Source organism: Gavia stellata, chromosome 3, assembly GCF_030936135.1.
Source record: "Gavia stellata isolate bGavSte3 chromosome 3, bGavSte3.hap2, whole genome shotgun sequence".
Classification (NCBI taxonomy): domain Eukaryota; kingdom Metazoa; phylum Chordata; class Aves; order Gaviiformes; family Gaviidae; genus Gavia; species Gavia stellata.
Window position 1 is genome coordinate 26,658,674 of NC_082596.1, and position 19,294 is coordinate 26,677,967.

Below are 19,294 nucleotides of genomic sequence, written 5' to 3' on the forward strand. Positions count from 1 at the left end.
AATCTAGTTCTTGAAATTAAACATGCTATGAAGCATTTCCTAACGCAAACCTTTTTGCCTTATGAATTGATCCTTCTTGGATCTAATCAACAGCCAGATTGGACTTTTTTTTCCAATCAATATTTCTAAGGTTGTGGTATTCTCCAAAGACTCTCAAAATAAAACACAATTAAGTTTCAGAAATCAGTTTTGGATGCAAGAACAAGTTTTCACATGTTCTAAAGGTTAATGTTGACATTCAGACAGCATTTATACACATCAAGGATCCCAAACATTCATCACTAAAATATTATGTAGAAATATTGAGTATCACTGTCTCTCCTGTTTGACTTCCTAATATTTTTTTCCATTATCCATTATACCAATATCCAGAAGGAAGCTGTGGTTTATATTAAAAGTGGGTGTGAGTTGGGAACAGTCAGCATACATAACTAAGCAGGTTTTTAGATCTCTGCCAAGTAACCTGCAGGTCAGTCAAGAGAAACACAGACATACCCAGCACTATCTGCATGTAGGAACAGATATGTGCATAGACACCATCTACAGGTTTCAGTTCCCTCCCTGCAGATTTTCTATCCCTATTTTTCCCTATGACTTTGTAGTCCTGAAAAAGTTTTTTCTCTGTTAAGTATGAACTATTTTCTGCTCTGTGACAACAGATACTGAAGATATCCTTTCATCAGGCTACTGATTGACAGCTTTATTAAATTCAGAACTGTAAGCCAGGTCCTGTATTGCAAGTTAGTCTTACTACATATCCCTCACCATACTACGTAGAGGAACACTAGTAGGGAAAGTCATGGAAGAGAAAAGAAAGGGGAGGGGGGCAGGGAAGAACAACTTGTTGGACTCATCCACTAGTGTTGCAAGACTAAATTAGCCTCACCCTTTGCTAGTTCTAGGAAGCCCAGCAGACCACAAGGAGCTCTGCAGTACCACAAAGCCAGATCCTCTGACTGACGCCAGCAGGAAGAACAGCAAAAAGCAGAAGGTGCACATCACCAAGTAGCCTTCAGAAAACCTCAAGGAAATTTGACAGATCACCCCAGCATCTGATGAACAGCAGATTTTTTCAGAGACCAATAGAGATTTTCAACTACTCCTTGGGCTGGCACAGGTCATGAGTGTAATGTGCATGTACACACAAGCTTGCAGCAGAATGCCTATGATGTTCATTCCTGGAAAGCAGCCCAAAAGCAGGAGGAAATGCAGCTTCAGTATAAAGCTTTTTTAGAAGTGGTTCATACAAAGTTTGAGAGGCAAAGCTAGTAAATTTTGTGGTATAATTACTGAAGTTGAAAGTTTTAACATGGTACTTAGTTCACAAAAACTATCAAGACATGCTATTAGCCAAAGTATTTACATAACCAGAATAGTTTTCTTTTTTCAAGACAAAAATGTTTATCCATATTTAAAGAAAGAAAGGCCATATAACTTGACAAATAGCAGAAGTATAGCTGCTAAATCATCAGGTCATCTGTTAATCAGATAGAGACATTTAGATCCCCATGACTGCTGTTTAATCATGGACAAATATCACAGACTGTGTTCTCAATAGGGAAGGCTTTTTTTTTTTTTAATAAAAGAAAAGTTTAAGCTCTAAGGAGCCTTATTCCAAGATCAATCTAACTCTACCCCTGGAAGCACCAAAAGCTGCTTCAGTACAGATGCCATCCCCACATTAAACCAGATAATCTGCTGCCCACTCAATGCATATCTAACCAGTCTGCCTACTGCAAGAAGCTTCCCATCTGTATGAGTTCATGGTAGCACAACAAGCTGCAAAAAGAATGGAGCCAGAAGCACTTGCTGCCACAGAAGACTGCAATGGTCTGCCCTGGGTCCTGTTGGGACTTTCTAACACACCCCTGTAGAGGGCTGCTGCAACATATCTTTGCACCCTGAATAACCTGAGATCACCTGGCCATCACTGCACATGTTTAAAAAAGCCACCTGCACGGATGACACACATGCCTTGAGGCACAACAAGGGGATCTTCTCTCCCACCACTGAACTGTACTGTAAATAAGCAAAAGGAAAAACTATACTCAAATTGATGTCCGCATCTACCTTGCACAATGTTGTAATATCAATTAATCCCTCATACTAATCCAAATGTTTTACTAGATAGCAAAGTCAGAACATGACAGTAAGAGCTGCTAACTGAACATCAAATCATTCGGTATAGTAAGCACACAAAAGGAACTGGGATCTGTAAGTAGAAAAACCTCCACCAGCATCCATGGTGGCATTTTGTATGGTGGGTTGAGTAAATCTTGGACACTGCTACAAGAGACAAGTTGATAAGCCTGTAAAAATGTTGAAGAAAGCTGGTTTGGTTTTTTTTAAGTAATTTTACTATTCCAATACCCAGATACCTATTGATCAGAGCATTGCCATTCTGCTGCTTTTAAGACACCATGGTGGTTTTACTAACTAAAACCTGCAAGTGAAGCGATAATGACAGCCTATGGAGGCACGCAACAATTGGTCTTCCCTGCTAATGCACTCCTTCTCCAATGAAATATAGTAGTAGTTAAAGGCATACCTGCTGTTCTAATCCTTGGCAAACTACCTTCACTTAGAAAAGTGAATCATTAAGTCTTCCCCCCAGAAACAACCAATCATTCTGGTGACAAGTTTGTGTTGTTAACTAAAGAGTTGAGGTTATTTTGACAAATCCATGATGGACACCCGCTCACCATGAGCAAGGATAGGTAACGAAGAGTCCCAAATTCTGTCACTTGATGTAAACATATGAACTTCATTTGCTGGACAGCAACTAAAAGCCACCAGTAGGCTTTTATGCTCAGTGAGCCCATTCACTGCAGATGTGATCTTATGCAATCCAAGCTGACATACTTATTGTAAAAACAGAAAAGAAGAGTACTACAGTCTAAGAGCTGTGGTCCACAATGTTGCTATGATGCTATGAGTACAACTAAGTTGATGAAGAGGTTTTGTTTCTGGCTGCTGCTGTTCTCCATCTGTGATAGTTCTCCCAGGCTAAATACACATATGGTTGTTTCCTAAGCCAGTTCTGTCAAGTGATGCTAGTTAGCCAGACATGCAGATATGCAAATAAAGCTGCTGGCAGCAGCTCTGAATGATATCACTCCTAATCCAGCCCACTTGTTCCTAGTGTTGCCAGTTTAAACTGGTTGTAACTTAACTGTGCTTCAACATGGATCTGAGCAATGACCAAGGTTAGCAAAAGGCTCACTTGTTCTCCATGATGGTCATTATGGAGGATCTGACCCATCACGGAGAACAAGTGAGGCTTTTTCCTAACCTCGGTCATTTTATTTTTATACGCACACACCCACCTCCCCCTTATGTATGTATGCATACATATATTAATTCTGTATGTATATAATAAATATATAAATACTTTTGCAAGTGGATTAGTGTATAAGAAAAAAACATACCTAATCTATAGCAGGAAGAGGCAGAAGCAGATGAAGACACTAACAAATTACCCTGTATTTCCTTGTGCAGCAAGTGTCAGAGTCATGCCTTTAACTACCACATAAAAAGACCTTTTAATTCAAATCACTCCAATGGAGAGCTGTACATACACTGACACAACAGGGAGATAACCTAAACTTAGCCAGTATTAGACTAGCACAGCTGAATACAACTACAAACACATTGGAAGAGACTCATGCTCACAAGAGGTACCAATATCTCAAGACAAACACTACTTCAAAGATGCAGACAAACAAGTTCACCTACCCACCTTTGTTCAATAGCACAAGAGTTTACCATAGGACAGAGAAAACTCCCAGTTATTTTGAGTTCAAGGACTTCCTGAGCCAGATGTGGTTTTTGTGTATTCACTAACTCACAATGAATTTCCTGCCCTTGAATTTATCCAGTTTGTTTGAACCCACATCAGTTTTCAGCTTCCACGTCATTTTTTGGCTGGAAGTCCCACCACCATACTACCTACTGAGTAAGAAGCTCCTGTTTCCACTTCACTATTCAAAATACTGTTGAAAAAAGAACAAAGTTTACTTGTGCTCCTACAATTACGGATCTTGACAGAAACTTTTGAGGTTTTAAAAGGCATTGCTTAGAAGTGATCAAAATGGCATTAGAACTGAATAAATACAATAAGATTTAACTTTGCTTTAAAACTACAAGTCCCCTAGCAGTAACTTTCAAGTTTGTGTATGGTGAAAGTTTCTATAGAATATATTAGCAGTTGCCAAGTAGTGCAGTTACTCATTACTTTCTATGTACGTACATACAGCAAGTAGTGCACCTATTTATCCAGGATTAGATAAGGAAAGAAACCCCTCCCTCCCACCCATGAATCCTATTGTTCTTTTTCTCAAAAGCCTGGGACTAGGCAGAGACCGAGACCACTGATTTGCTGTCAGAACTTGTTGCCAGATATAATTACAAGCTGAACAGAGATATCAAAGACTGACAAATCCCGAATAACTTGCTCTCCCTCCTTTTCATTAGGAGTTCACTAAAGCTATTTTAATAGCATAAAAGGCATCCATTTCTTTACACCATTGGTTTCATCACTAAAGCTAGAAGAGCATTAAGAAGAGTTTGAGAGTTTCAGGGATTTCTGATAGATACTGAAGCCCAAAGCACTGCCTGCCTCCCTCCCTCCCCACCATCTTGGTTGATTACTGTGTGGAGAACAGAATTGGCTATTATAAAGCAACTTGACCTTGCAAAACACAAGCGGTAGAACCTTTTGGCAGCAGGTCAAAGAAACTTTCCTTATTTCCATAAGTATTCACTAGTTAGATTTATGAACCACTGTCTGATCATTAGCCACCAGCTCTGTATTGCTTTTCCATGTACATGCATTTAAATGCACCACTTAGTACAGAGGATACCCCATTCTTTCCTACTGCACATACTTAACATTTTTTGAATTAAATTTCGGAACCAGAAAACTCCACTTAAGAGAGTTCCGATTGCTACATGAAAGGGACCCAATTACTTACTGCATCCTTTATAAAGCAAGGGAACTTGCCTGAAAAGCAATAAAGCTTACTTTTTTAGAAAAAAAGAAAACAAAACCCCCAAAATACCAGCTACAAAGGTTCAATACCTCTATTAGAGTATATATTATTTGTCTGTAGATCAAACATTTACTCTAGATGGAAAAGCATTATCCAAACACCAGATCTCACAAAACTGAAAGAAGCCAACTTGACTCCAAAATTTCTACTTTTTTTTTCATTTTTTAGAGGGAGGTACTTGTAATTGGCACAGAAGCTACATAGGTATGGTTTCGTAAGAATAGTATACAACTGTCAGACGAGACCATAAAAAGGATATTTTGGGACTTGGGATTGATCAGTTTGTAACCAACATATATGGTCACAGCCCAAGCAGCCACTGATGGGACTCATGTGGGATCCCATTCAGTGAAAAATCTCTGTAGGGCCTGACACTTAGCCTGCAGTGGTCAGTCTTATTACTTTAAGTACAACAACATGTCAAAGTCACTACAAACCATTACTGCTACTGTGTTCTCCTGATATATAGAGCTATTAAGAAACTTGTTTTATATTGCCAGTGCAAGTTTGGAATTTTATTTTTCTTGATCTTACATTGAAGAAGCTGAGTTTGGTAACATATTATCATAACCATAAGACAGACATGAAGGCATTATAGAAATTAATTCATGTGTGAAGAAACATTTTAATAAAAAACCCCACAAAAACAGGCAGCTCATAGACATACTGGTTTAGTGTAAAGTGATAAGAAAACCTTTGTTATCTTACAGGTACTAGAGAGTCCGTATTGCTCAGTAACTCCATAAGTAGCTATTTGGACCCTTTTCCAGAGACAAAAAGCACTGGTCAGAATCTAATAGAATACTTGAGTTCTTTAGCAGGTTTCCTGACAGGCAAGGAATGGTTTATGGCTTACAGGGAACATGGGTCTCTCCAAAGCCTCATGACTGCAGAGGACAAATGGTATCAGAAGTTTTAGTTCTGTAGAAGAGAGCTAATGTATCCAGAAGAGCCAAAAGCCCTTCGTGAAAGATGTTTATGAGGTCAGGAAGAATATATGCCTCTATGCTTTACATATGCATTCGATACATGTATGCTTCAATGCAATACTTTCATAAGTAAACAGAGTTTTCACCATAAAGGGCAAAAGTTACTTTATTACAAAAACCAAAGAGGCAGAATTTCAGCAGAATTTGTTAGAGCAGACCCCAAATCCACCCCTCTAGAAAGAGGCCAAGAGCTTCTTTATGGACATGGAACAGAGTACTGCACACACCAATTCCCACTGAGGGCACAAAACCACAAACTAACAAGTTTAAGAGGCATGTTAGGTAAAAAAACAAACCAAAATTCCACTGTAATGTGTGACTTATGTTTAAAAAAAATCATCACTACCTGAAATACTCTAAAACTTGGGAAATCCCTAGACATCCTGAAATTGTTTCCCTGAACAAGATACTTAACAAGCTGTTCTTGGTAGCACAAGCCTTTAGCATGGCAGACAATGTTCTTTTGTGAGCTTTGTGCATTTGCTGCAAAAAGACTTCTTTGTTCCTGCTTGGTTTCTCCTCTCCTTTACCTGGGGTAGTATGCTGTATAGTTCATGAAGAGCTGAGCCCCAGCAGGGTAGTATGCCGTGGAGGGCTGGAGCGTTCGTGGGTTCAGAAGCACAGATGGCTGATATAGAGCAGCTTCTGTTGGCACAACTGCAGCAGGAGCCGGAAAGGAGTAGGAAGGGGGTGAAAGGCCTAAAGGGAACAAATGGAAAATAGATTAGGACCTTTTAAATTCCAGCATATATATGGTCTTCATTAGCTGAACAATTCCACAGTAAGTAAAAAGCCTTCATAAGTTTCTCATTCTCTTGCTCATCACAGAAGATAAATTTGAGCCACCAACGTGGGCTTGACTACAAGTGTTATGCTCACCCACCCATCAAAAGCAAAGTCAGTAATACACAAAAAGCCACCTCTCACTCTGGAAATAGGGTCTCTTTCCAAAGAGAAGGCAGTGTTTCTTGTCTAGGCTCAGATTTTAATGAAGTCTCCAATCAAGAATGAGACTTCTCCACTGTAAGAAGAAAATTTCAGTGCCTAAAATCTGCCTACCATTCCCCTTTTCATCCTGACACTCTCTATCCCCCAAACAACTCTGTCTTCAATTAACCAACAGCAGAGTGGGAAAAGCCATGGCTTTGCAGCTTCAAGTGTTAACGCTCAGTTTAAAAAAAGTTAAAATTGTACTTGTTGGTGTTTCAGCAAGATGTGAGGCCCTAAATGAATTCTCACATATAATAGTTCACCCTCTTCCTTCCCCACTCTTTTCCTTTTCTTCTCCCTTCCCCTCCCCAGTACCATAAAGTGAATATATAAAAGCTTTAGATAGCTTCTGTTTTTGTTACTCAGTGTTTACTTTAAAGTGACAGTCAGCATCTCACTGCACTGAAGGATAGGACAGTGACAGAGCAGAAAAGGCTTATCTGAGGAATACATCACTGGCATTTGTAGCTGGAAATGGGAGCACTGCCACCTAAGAGTTCCCAAAGTCTGGGATGCTGAAGAACCTGTCCTAGGAGCTCTCAGGAGAAGTTTCCAACCCCTGTCTGGAACAGCTGTCACATAGTACTACAAACTGCAGATCCCTGCTCAGAAGGATACTTGCATTGCAAAAAAAAAACCACCAAAAAAAATAGTAGTCACCTAGAAAACTTCTCCTAAGGATTAGCTGAAGGTCTACTCATACTCAAAAGGAACCACACCCAAGCAGTTTGCTGCCATATTGGCAGCTCTGACTAGGATTTAGGGGATACTCCTTAAAAAAGCCACCAACAATAACACATTTGCATAGAAAGACAGAGAGAAAGCTCCTACTTGACTACCTTGCCTTTTATGATCTTGGAAGCAAAGTATTATTTTTCCCATAGGCTCAGATTTATATGGCATGTATGCTTAATAAGTTAGCCCTTAAGCTCTTAAAGCAGTTCCCCCAAACGCTTGTCTAGAAGTCCACGTTCATCTTAGTAGCTCTGAGGAGCATAATTTTACATGAAATACAGTTTCTGCAATTCTGAGGCCAAAGCTATGTGTATTTTACTCCCACACAGGCAATCTCAATTCTGTATGAATAACAAAAAGCAAAGGAAGAGTTCAGTCAGTAAGGGTTCAACAGGCAGAACACTTGTGGTTAAGTCCCAAAGGAGAGCATTACCAATTGTTTCATAAATTAAGTTTTGGAAGTGAAATGGGAAGGGCTTTTGCTTGACATGTTCACCATGATGAAAAATATAAATACAAATCAGTTTTAAATGGGAAACTGTTCTTTAAGCTCTAGGCAGGGCTTACAAATCACTTTTCAAAGTCATGGCTCACCCTGGCCAAGTTAAGTTTCAGGGAAGGAAGGGGAAGTTTGGCAATGGAAAAGCAAGAATAATTTTAAAGTAGCTTTTCAGTCATAGTAATTCATAACCAAAGGGAAAAATAATGATTGCAAGCTGCTGATGATTCAAGATGAAAAGACCTTATTTTAATACTCCCATCTGACACTCCTTTCCAAAAACCAGAATCAGAGTCAAGAAAGCAGCTCCAACACCTACCCGCACATAGCGTAGAGTATTGGCAAGACCCATGCAAAACTTACATGGTAACTTACATGGTGGTGGGGACAAGCCATTTCGATTTAAAGTGCCCCCCATTAATACAAAGTTCATCTCCTCAGCAGAACATTGAAAGACTTCAACGTATCTGTCCTTCATAGTCTTCTTATGACACTTCTGTGCAGCCAGAAACGCTCGGTCTGCAGATTTCATCTGAATAAAAGCATCTCCCGATGGACGTCCCTATGAACAAGGCAGACAAAGAAATATTTCTGGAGCTCCCATGAAGTAGCAGCAGAGCAATAATTTGTGTTGTTAAAAGCAGTCTCTTCAGCCATAAAGTTATTAATCTCCAAAGTCAAGTACAGTCAGTCATCGCTAGCACCCATCAGCACGTTTAAGCTCTCCTCCCTAAAGTTTCCCCCTTATTGCTGGGGCATCCTAGTCTGCCCACTGCATCACAGGGGCATTCTTCCAACTTGAGCTAACTTGATTGTATTTATCTGTTACAGTTAAGCTACATTGTAACTTGAGCCATGTTACTTCTATGTTTATAAAAAAAGGACACCTATGGGAGAGACTACAATTCCAGGTGCTTTGTTAAGAGCAGGTCTCAAAGCACCTATTTAGTAAGAATGGACAATTGGAAGATTTAATCCACATTTATTATTGTGATTTTAAAAAGTCAAAGATAAATACAGTCAAGTGCCAAATATTAATTTTTTTTTTTTTTTAAGTTTTGTTTAGGCCAATATGGGCTAGGATGTTTTAGAAGGGTACTAGCCTAAGGCTTGGTGTGAGGTTGTGAAGAAAAAAGTTACGTCCTTATATACATCTGTGAATAAGTGGGATACACAACTGGGAGTAGTCACTTTAGCCATTTGCAGTTGCTCTTGAAGTAGCCAAAACTAGAGGTAAAGATCTGAAGCCAGCTCTAACTTAAGTTCTGGGCCAGTTGTTCTAGTTTCGGAGGGAAGAACAACTTTATCACCATCCTTTACACAGTTGTTCACGATTAGAGGGTTGAAACCAGGAATGGTGGGAGTAGTGAGAGCATTCAGAAAGATAAAAATCTAGTAGTCAGGCAAAAGCAGTACCCGGAAAAAAAAATTTGACAGCTTTGGGCAGGGGTGGGAGACAGCCCTCAGGACTATAGACACACACCAATTTCTTCCTCCAGGTTCTTTCATTACTGCTGGCAAAGGCTGATACTACTGTAAACCACTACTTCTGCTTTAACATCTGCATCTTTTCTTAGCCTCTCCCAGCCCTGCACATTCCTTATAGTTTTTCAGCCTTGGCTACGTCAAGTTCTCACAGACACAGGAATCTCTTTAGATAGAAAGGTACTGGAATAACTACAGTCCCTTCTCCCTTCCCCATGCCCCTGAAACACCTAAGTCCTACTCCAGGACAAGGAAGTATTTTGTAGTTTCAGCTTAGGCTTAGTGTCAACAAAAACAATTTTAGAACAATAATCAGTGTAATCAGTGCAATCACTCAGGGCATCTCCTGCCATCTCCTCCCCTTAAAGTCACAAGACTATGCAGATAAAGGTGATCACAACAATGCGCAATCCTTTGTCTAAAAAGTTTTGTTAGAAACTGTTTCCAGAAAACAATGGCAAAGATGTGACTGTTTATACATGTCAATGAGCTGTTAATCTTGGTGCTTAGCTGTGACTGTTGAAAGAAAGCAGCCACACAGTTCAGGAAACCTGAAACTTCAGATGCTGGCTTATGCCATAGGAAATCCTGTCTCTAAAAGGCTGCAATGACATTTGTCCTCAAATATACCTGAGGCACATTGTTCAGCAAGGCAAGGGCAAACCACTCCTTTGAGAGCTAGCATTGCCCACACTATTGTTTTGAAGATACTCCTTGCCTGGTACAAGAGGAATTATGGATGCTGTTGAGCAGGACTCTTCTGTTCAAGCCTTCTACAGTGCAGGATCACAGCTGCTGCTCTGGGAGCACCAGCTGCTCCAAGACTGTGGCTTAGCTTTAGGCATATGGGTCTCAGCAACAGAAACCACGTTACAGTAAATGCAGCAGCAGAATTCAAATAAGCCAACCCATCTATTGCCGGTACACTTTTAGAGGAGAGCTGAAAGCTAATTAATGCCACTAGTGCTTCCCTATTGATATCATCAGAAGGACCATGTTCACATATACAGGCAGTCGGCACAGACTAGCTAGAAACATGGCCCCTACCAACCTGGTGATTTAGTACCATGTGAACTCCATGGGTCCGAATATCTGTAGAAAACTCCCCCAAGAACTCCAGGATGTCCTCTATAGTAGCAGCATAGGGAAGACCACGCAAACGTATGCAGTCTCTGATGTTAGTGGGAGGCACAAATTGTTGAGGTAATACTGGAAGAATAGGAGGTGTCGGGAGAGGAATGAGAGGTGTGGAAGAGTACCTGTTCAGCACCTATGCAAATCAGAAAAACAGAGAGGTTACAGAAAGTCTCCTTACATTTTTCAACTCTGAGGAACTGAATGTAACACCAATGCCATCTGTTTTCACTCTGGGCAGTATTTTAAGAACAAATGAGCTAGATTCTGGGCTTAAACTACAGCAGCAGTGCTTAGAATTCAGATGTTCTAAAGTAAATCTTTGAATCATTCTTTCTTGAAAAATTATCATTTTGTTTTGGAGAATTTACTTGAACCATTATGCAACTCTCAGAAGACCTCTTAGAACATGAAGCCTGTATTTCTATAGTATTTTTATTGGGAAAATACCCCAAAGCTTTCTACCATCTATAGAGTCATGGTTACACTTCTACCCAAAAATATCTCCTCTGCAAAACTTTAGGGAAGTCTGGGAACTAGAATCATATTTCACTACCAAAAAGCCCTGACTTGAGATGCAATAGTCCATCAAGTAACACAGGTGGTGTTACTGATTCACAGTATCTGTAACAGAGTCACACTTTGAGATTTCTTGTTATTAATTTTAACAGTAAAAACCCTGCCTGGTCAAGAGTTCACTGAATATTCAATCACTATCCCTTAACTTTCTCTGAGCAAGTTTAATTTACATGTATACAGGTATCAGAAGGTTTTGCTAAACAAAAAAAAACTCATGAGAGCACTTGAGAAAAATACAATCGACAAGATTGAGTGTTGCAGCTATGCCTTCTCATCATTAGTGTCACCCTTCAAAGGAGGCACTGAAATTTCTGCGTATTTGGGGGATCAGAGCTGTGCCACTGCTTGGTTACAATGACATGGTTATTGGTTGGCCATCATTTGTATCACAGATGAGACCTTTTAGAATCATGTTTAGAAGTAAGTAGGTGACCTCAACTGAAGCTTTACAAGTCTTTGGACACATATATACACAATCCTCTCAGCCCCACTTCCTCTCCTTGACAGCATAACTGCAATTAATGGTCCATCAAACCATGTTAATGCAAGAAGGGGCACTCCTCAGGCCCAGTTTCACAAAGTCCTACCACCCTCTGCTAGGTAGCCAATGCTGGCAGAAGATGGCCGAGACCTGCCCTTGGAGGCAATTCCTAAGACTCTTCAGATACATCGCTGTGAAGACTACATCAAAAGGCTCTGGTTTTCTGTGCCAGTGACTAAGTCAAGTCTTTTAGATCAAGATTTATTGCTAACACTCCTCCTGAACAGACCATCATTGGACTTAAACAAATTCAGTATATATAGTGTAAAGCACTAGACCCACATAAACTTTCTGCTTTAACTGCTGTTTGCAAGGCTATTGGAAGCCAAAACCCCAAAGTTTTGTATATATAATTGAGAACATCCATATACCATAAGATCTTACATTTAGAGGGAGCAAAACCTCATGGAAATTCAAACAGCAACAGTCAAGAGTGAAAGAAGAGAAAAGAAGCTTTCAAGTCATGGCCAAGCAGTATTGGCATACAGTAGTGGAAGAAAATGTAGGAGTTTGGATTACAAGAAGCTAATGTTTGTAAGCTTTACACCCACCTGCTGAACTTCTGCTGCAGTGCTCCTGAAGAGTTCAATGTACCTTTTCCCCAGCAACTCCTTATGCTTTTTCAGTGCATTTTGTGCATATTCTTCACAAGCAAACAACACAAAGGCATCCCCTGTTGGCCTGCTGTCAGGGTATGTGACAAACAGGACTCCCTCCTTTCCTCCTGTTACAGGGCAATGCTGGCCAAAGAATGTTAGCACTTCTTCTGTTGTTACATTGAAAGGAAGACCTCGCATCCTGACAATCACTTGGTTTTCTTTTGACAAGAACTGGGCAACCTCATTGGAAGTGCCTTTAACAAAAAGAAGTACAGAAACACTTAAGTCTAGGCAGCCACAAAAAAATCATGAGCAAGTCTGGCATAGCTACCTTCTCCTCCCCACAGACAAGTTTTTGAGCAGGTAGAACATTTGCCTCCAAAGTCAGGAAAAGATGTCCCACTTTGATAAACTAGAAATATTGTCTAGGACACTTCCCATTAAAGTCTAACACTGTTACTCCATCATTTGGAAGAGATTCATCCTTATTCAATGGGAAAATAGAAAGTACTTACAATGTTCAGAGCCCAAGGAAAGCACAGTCTGCAAATCTCTTGCATGAGCAGTATCTGTGCTACCATGTACCTCGCCTTTCTAACTTATAAATACCTTCAGCATGTTCTAAAGCCATAATATATAGTAACCAAGTACCCAGACCATTGTGCTGGGAAAGAAAGTTGGAAGGGCATGTTGAAAACAGCTCAGGAATTTCATCCTATCCTGATAAAACTGTCAAAGTCTGCCAATTCCACTTTCAGTATCTCTACATGAAGACCACTGATGCTCATAGTTATAACACTACCCTAACCACAGCTAGCAGCTAACCAACTTCACATCTTAGTATGGTACTTTCACTTACAGCTAGCTCATTCTGCAAAGAAGTTTGCTGGTGCCAGACACGCACCATTTTTCCCCCCGATGTCAGTGTGCAATGTCTTTACTTCACATGGTATAACTATTACCAAGCCTATCAATTAGCTATTTATTTGACAGCTTAATAGCTTCTCCCACTCTAAAACCTCAACCTCAGACATCCAGTTAGTCATTTACAATCCCCAGACCAAATCTCTGTCAGGAACCAACAAGGACCTTACGGTAGTATTGTAGACACAGAATTTGAGTTAAGATCCAGTAAGCTGTTATGTATGCTTGTAGTCATAAAGGGGAGGAAAAGAGACCGTGGGAGAGTCTGTAGAGTAAGTTTTGCAGCCTTTCAATTCAAGGCTGCAAATATTTCAATATTTACCTTAAATAAGCATTCCCCTAAATTCCCCCTTTAGTTTGAGGCAAAGATTTGATTTGAAGGAAATCAATTCCATAAATCCCTTATTTATACTGTGATATCTGTTTGCTTTTGCATGCAAGTCTCCACAGCAACAGCAGTCATGTTGTTTTGAAAGACCACTCTGGTTTTGTTTTTCAGCAATCAATAACATTTAGGTCCCTTCAGTTAAGAAGATGACCTAACAAATTAAGTGCATATGCAAGATCACCTTGCCTGATCAAATCCTTATTTGATAGGCTGCTTGAAAATGGCAAGAATGTGGAAGAGAAAGATGGACAGAACGATGGAACCTCTTGGACTGCTGCTAGCAGAGTACTTAGTAATCAACATGCCAGCCAACTACTTGTTCAAAGAAAGAAAATGAAAGGCCACATTCAACAGGAGCAGTTTACAGCTGAAAATTAGTTACAGATGCTGATGGAACAAACCCTCCCTTCTCACTCCCTAAAAATTACCTCCTGCAATTTTAAGGAAGTCTTCACCTGTTGCCTTGTATACCTAAGGAAAGAAAATAGAACATCTGATTAGCATGTTATCTGCAGTCCTGTTGAGAAGAGGATTTCAGAGCCAGTGTCACACACCTCAATGTATCGATTCCCCATGTGATGCTTGTGCCTTTGTAGCGCTAGATCTCTATGCTCTTCACTCACGAACCTCACGAGAGCCTCCCCATTCCTCCTACCTTGGGCATTGAGACAGAGTGCAGCACCTCCCCTGCAGGATTTAAATCAAAAGAGAGATAAAACTCCATGACTTATGCAGACAAAGTACTACAAACATAGAGGTAAATTCTTAGCTACTAACTTGGCGATATTTAGGCCTTTGAAGAATCTTGCTATGTCCTGGTCAGACGACTGCCACGGCAATCCTCTTGCTCGGATAACAGCATTGTCATCCACAAGTTCCATCTTGCTGCTGCAGGCACAGAAAGAGGAAGTAATGCAGAGACATCTGCGTGTAGTATCTGCCACACACCACCCTCCCTGCTTGTCACCTATGCTCCAGGGACAGGCTTCTGACCCTGCTCAGCGTCCACTGGGTGGCACTGCCAGGGCAGTGAGTCACCACCATCCAAAGCCACTGTACATGTCTCTCCTCAGGGAACACCTGCTCTGTTAAGCTGCCCCTTTCCCAGCTCCCCTTTCCTGCTTCACCACATTTGTTCCTTGAGCTCTCATCTCTGAGCATGTTTCCAACTTACTCCCCACTCCTGACATACCAATGGTTTGTGCTTCTCCATTGTCTGAACCGGGTTACCGGTATAAAATTAAACTTGCTATTCTAATCTTAGCTAAGTGGAAATTGAAACAGAGCCGTTAAATGTAACTGAGGTTAGTGCTTATTATTTGTACTGTGACAGTGTGTAAGAGTCAGTCACAAGCCAAGACCAAATCTGTTTAGGGTTACATTCAGCACACAGAGGACTCCTGCCCAGAGTTTAGCCTTAACACTGCTTGTTCAGGCCATCACTGTGCTACTAGAGCCTAATATAGCTACAGGCTACATTGGCTTCTTAGCATGGGAATAGCTCAGCCACAGAAAGCCAGGTTTAATTGGTCATTACTGCAGTCTCTTTTGTTCTCTTACACGTTAAAAGTGCTATGTAGAACAAAACACTGACAGCTACCCAAGGCCGCCTTTCTGGCTATTGCAAGAACATGTTTTTGCACAGGAGAGACTATGGGATTGATTAAGCAGATGAAGTGCTGTTCATCAGCAGAGGACTCCCTTGTACAAAAGGGCTGTGGTATGCCCTGTTGTAGGAGGGTCATGTTTCTCACTTATATTTTGATTTCTCAGGTGGCCTTTCTGTAGGTGTCTGTCCCAAGCTGTTCCCCCCCGCCTCCTAATTCTGTACTTCTCACTATCACAAATAAGATGGGAATCTTCTGCCTCATCCCAGGATTTTGTCAGTGAAAGGGAAAAAGCTTAGAACAGTGCTAAAACATAACCCCAGAACTAATTGCACTGGATACTGTCTGCCAATATTGTTGCATTCTTTTCTTGCTTCTTTTGGCTCAGAAGTGTGAGCATCATCTACCATTATGACAGTTCCTTAATCTGGAAGAGGAAAGTAAGTATTCATGCAAGATGGGAAGCTATATAAGGTCAGTTTAACACCAGTCTCTTGCGATACTGAAGAGGGAGTATCCAGCAAACCACTGAGAAAAATCTGTATTTGCACAAATAAAAGCCTGATTACATTAAAAAAACAACAACCAACAACAGTCAAGAGTAGATAAAGCTTTATGTTTAAAACATATTTGGGAAAACAATTGCCATAGCTTAAGCAATTTACTGGTAGCACAGTATCTTTATGGAAATGTTTCTTCCCTATTAAAAAAATTCATTATGTGTGTTTAGTAACTGTGAAGCAAATTGCAGGAAAAGTGTAAGAGTTAGTATCTATAGTTACTTCTGCAAAAATCCTTACATTCTTTGTTAATAGCACAGCACACAACACTCATTATAAGCACTTATTAGCAGAACCCAGAACTACCAGCAGCTAACAGGGAACACTGAAGCCTAGCAAGAAAACTGGCTTGCATCTGATCATAGAATATCTGTTCCCTTTCCCACTTAAAGGGTCTAATTTATTCCCACAGCAGTGGCAAGATAAATCAAAATAATGGTAACAGCTATTTGCAAGTTAGGAATACAGAGAAGTACAGCTTATCTAAGCAGTATCTTGGAAAAAAAAAAGGGGGGGGACAGCAAGAAGAGGGAGAAGGTACTTACCAAGGCCCACTTTCAAATTTGTAGTTCACTCTTTCAGGATCTGAAAATCTGTGATCTATGAAATACAGTACAAGTTATTTTCTTTTTCCTCAGCATACAAAAGAGGCAGGAAAACACAAGCAAGCAATATAGAAAACTTGTTCATCACAATCACTTACTGTATGGTTCAGCTATTAGTGTTAAAATAATATTCCCCATATCTTCAACTTGAGAGGCTCCATACGGAAACGCTGGACTGTTCTTGTCAAGATTTAAATCTTTATGCTGGAGTTAAGTCAATCATCACCAAACAGATTTCTAATTGGCTTCCTGCTACAGCAACAAGCTTTCACATGTTCCTTGATGCTAAGACACTTCTCAGGGGAAGATTTAATCCATTTTTCTGCTGGGATACGTTAGCTGTTCTGCCTTGGCCTCTAACTGCTGCCACCTGTGGGAGTGTGAGGTCACTCCACAAAGTGTCTGGGGACATGAGACCCCATAATAAGGACATATATTTAATATATACTCATGCATTATGTATGTTTGACAGAGAGATACACTTTTGCATGCAGACGAGACTGGAGTCCTGTCCCCTTTAATTAAGATCTTCCCCAAATCTTCCCCTAGAGATTAAAGAAGGAGGAGAAGCAAACCATCAACTAAAAGCTCCAGAAATAGGAGGATATACTACGTGCTTTCTGAACAAGTAAATCCCAAAGTAGAATAAACATCTTACCACTTTGACTAAATTCACAAATGGCACCTTGTCTAAACCTTGCCTATTAGAAGTTACAACCTGATTTTTTTGCTGTTATGCAGAAGCATTTTAAGACTCTGGTAAGAATGCACCATTGTGGATAACCGAGAGACAAAACAGAGTCTCACAACCCACATCTTCTTCAGTCTGAAGAATTTCTGAAGAGGACACCAAGGATAAGCTCTTCTGCCAATAGAGAGCAGGAAATGTTCTGTCCTGGAAAGACAGGCTGTAAAATGACCAGGTGAAAAACCCCATGTTTATAAAGGGAATCTGATTTAAGTTGCACATACCATCTTTTTTCACACTATTTTAAACAGAGTTTACTATGGTATCTCTCCTGCTTCCTGTCATATTTCACAGAATCAGTACAGTTGGAAAAGACCTGTAAGATCAAGTCCAACCATCAACCAACACCACCATGCCCACTAAACCATGTCTCGCAATGCCACATCCACACGTTCCTTGAACACCTCCAGTGATGGTGACTCCACTACCTCCCTGCGCAGCCTGTACCAATGCTTCACCACTCTCTTAGTAAAGAAATTTTTCCTAATATCCAGCCTGAACCTCCCCTGGCGCAACTTGAGGCCATTTTCTCTTGTCCTGTCGCTAGTCACTTGGGAGGAGAGACCAACACCCACCTCTCTGCAACCCCCTTTCAGGTAGTTGTAGAAAGCGATGAGGTCTCCCCTCAGCCTCCTCTTCTCCAGACTGAACAACCCCAGTTCCCTCAGCTGCTCCTCATAAGACTTGTGCTCCAGACCCCTCACCAGCTTTGTCGCCCTTCTCTGGACACGCTCCAGCACCTCAATGTCCTTCTTGTAGTGAGGGGCCCCTCTCTAACACCAAGCTATAGGACTGTAAGATTGCTTGGAACTCTGCTCCATCATTTATAAAGCCAGTTTTTAAAAAGATCTTTTCTACTCCCATCTCCTTCTTTGATGAATGTAGGGTAGAAAAAAAACAAGTACAGAAGTGAAATATAAAGCATCAAGACTTCAGAGCAAAAGTGAAAGCGTTTTTCAAACAAGACCTATCCTGGTATGGCAGTACAGTAGTACAGGACATTCAAAACAGTCAGATGCACCAATTATTTGCCCACATTCCCACAAAACTACATTAGACATATTTCAAGTGCTCAAAAGAGTCTGCATTTTGGTGCTCAAAAGTTGCTTCTGAGTCTAAGATAGCAAGGTTCCTCTTAAAAGAAAAAGATTTTCTCCACCTAGAGCTGAGCACATTTTTGAGTTGGCAGATGCCTACACAAAGGGCAGGGAGCAGAACAGCAGCTTCTGTTAGAAGCAAACACCACACACCAGCTTTGTCCTAACATCTCATTAACAGGGGAGGCAGCACAAATGTCATTGTGAAATAAAGTCTTCCCTATTATTTGTAGGATGACTGCAAATCACTCCTAAAAACCAGATTTTTTAAAAAATTGTTTTTCAAGTTTAACTGTTATCTTGTAAGATGAAAAATAATTTCAACCAAATTAATGTACTCCTCCTCTTCCACAGAATGGAAAGGAAAGCTGCTGTGCCAACACAATACACTGATGCTGATTCAATTTTGAGGCTTTGTTGGTTTTAAGTGTGCATTGGAGTATGGAAGGTGAGAAGATGGTGCTTAGTCTTACAAGAACATCTCAAATGTTGAAGTTCAAGTGAATTATCATAGAAAAAAAAAGAAAACTTAAACCAGTGATCCGTCCCCTCCAACTGCTTGACTAAATACAGTTTGCTAGCCATTGCCATTACCTTCCCTCCTGGTACCTTCTTTGGAGTAAAATAGTGAGAATGTTAAACGGTTTTCTTAAAAGCCAAGCTAAAAATCCTAAACAAAGTACATGCAACAACCCTGAAGCACAGTTTAAGAGACTACCAGTATTTACGACAAGAACCTTCTTCACTGCATTATCTCTTCCAA

General features: G+C 40.4%; 1 protein-coding gene across 1 annotated transcript in view; it reads right to left on the reverse strand.

Annotated features, from left to right (window-relative positions):
• ESRP1 (epithelial splicing regulatory protein 1) overlaps positions 1–19,294 on the reverse strand; it is a 32,524-nt gene that overhangs the window by 3,577 nt on the left and 9,653 nt on the right. Inside the window, exons 5-13 of the mRNA XM_059815267.1 lie at positions 16,785–16,883; positions 16,627–16,681; positions 14,692–14,802; positions 14,469–14,601; positions 14,343–14,385; positions 12,555–12,856; positions 10,801–11,019; positions 8,628–8,826; positions 6,571–6,739 (exon numbers count right to left, since the gene is read on the reverse strand). Of these exons, the coding sequence (XP_059671250.1) occupies positions 6,571–6,739; positions 8,628–8,826; positions 10,801–11,019; positions 12,555–12,856; positions 14,343–14,385; positions 14,469–14,601; positions 14,692–14,802; positions 16,627–16,681; positions 16,785–16,883 (1,330 nt within the window). The remainder of the gene's footprint in view (positions 1–6,570; positions 6,740–8,627; positions 8,827–10,800; positions 11,020–12,554; positions 12,857–14,342; positions 14,386–14,468; positions 14,602–14,691; positions 14,803–16,626; positions 16,682–16,784; positions 16,884–19,294) is intronic.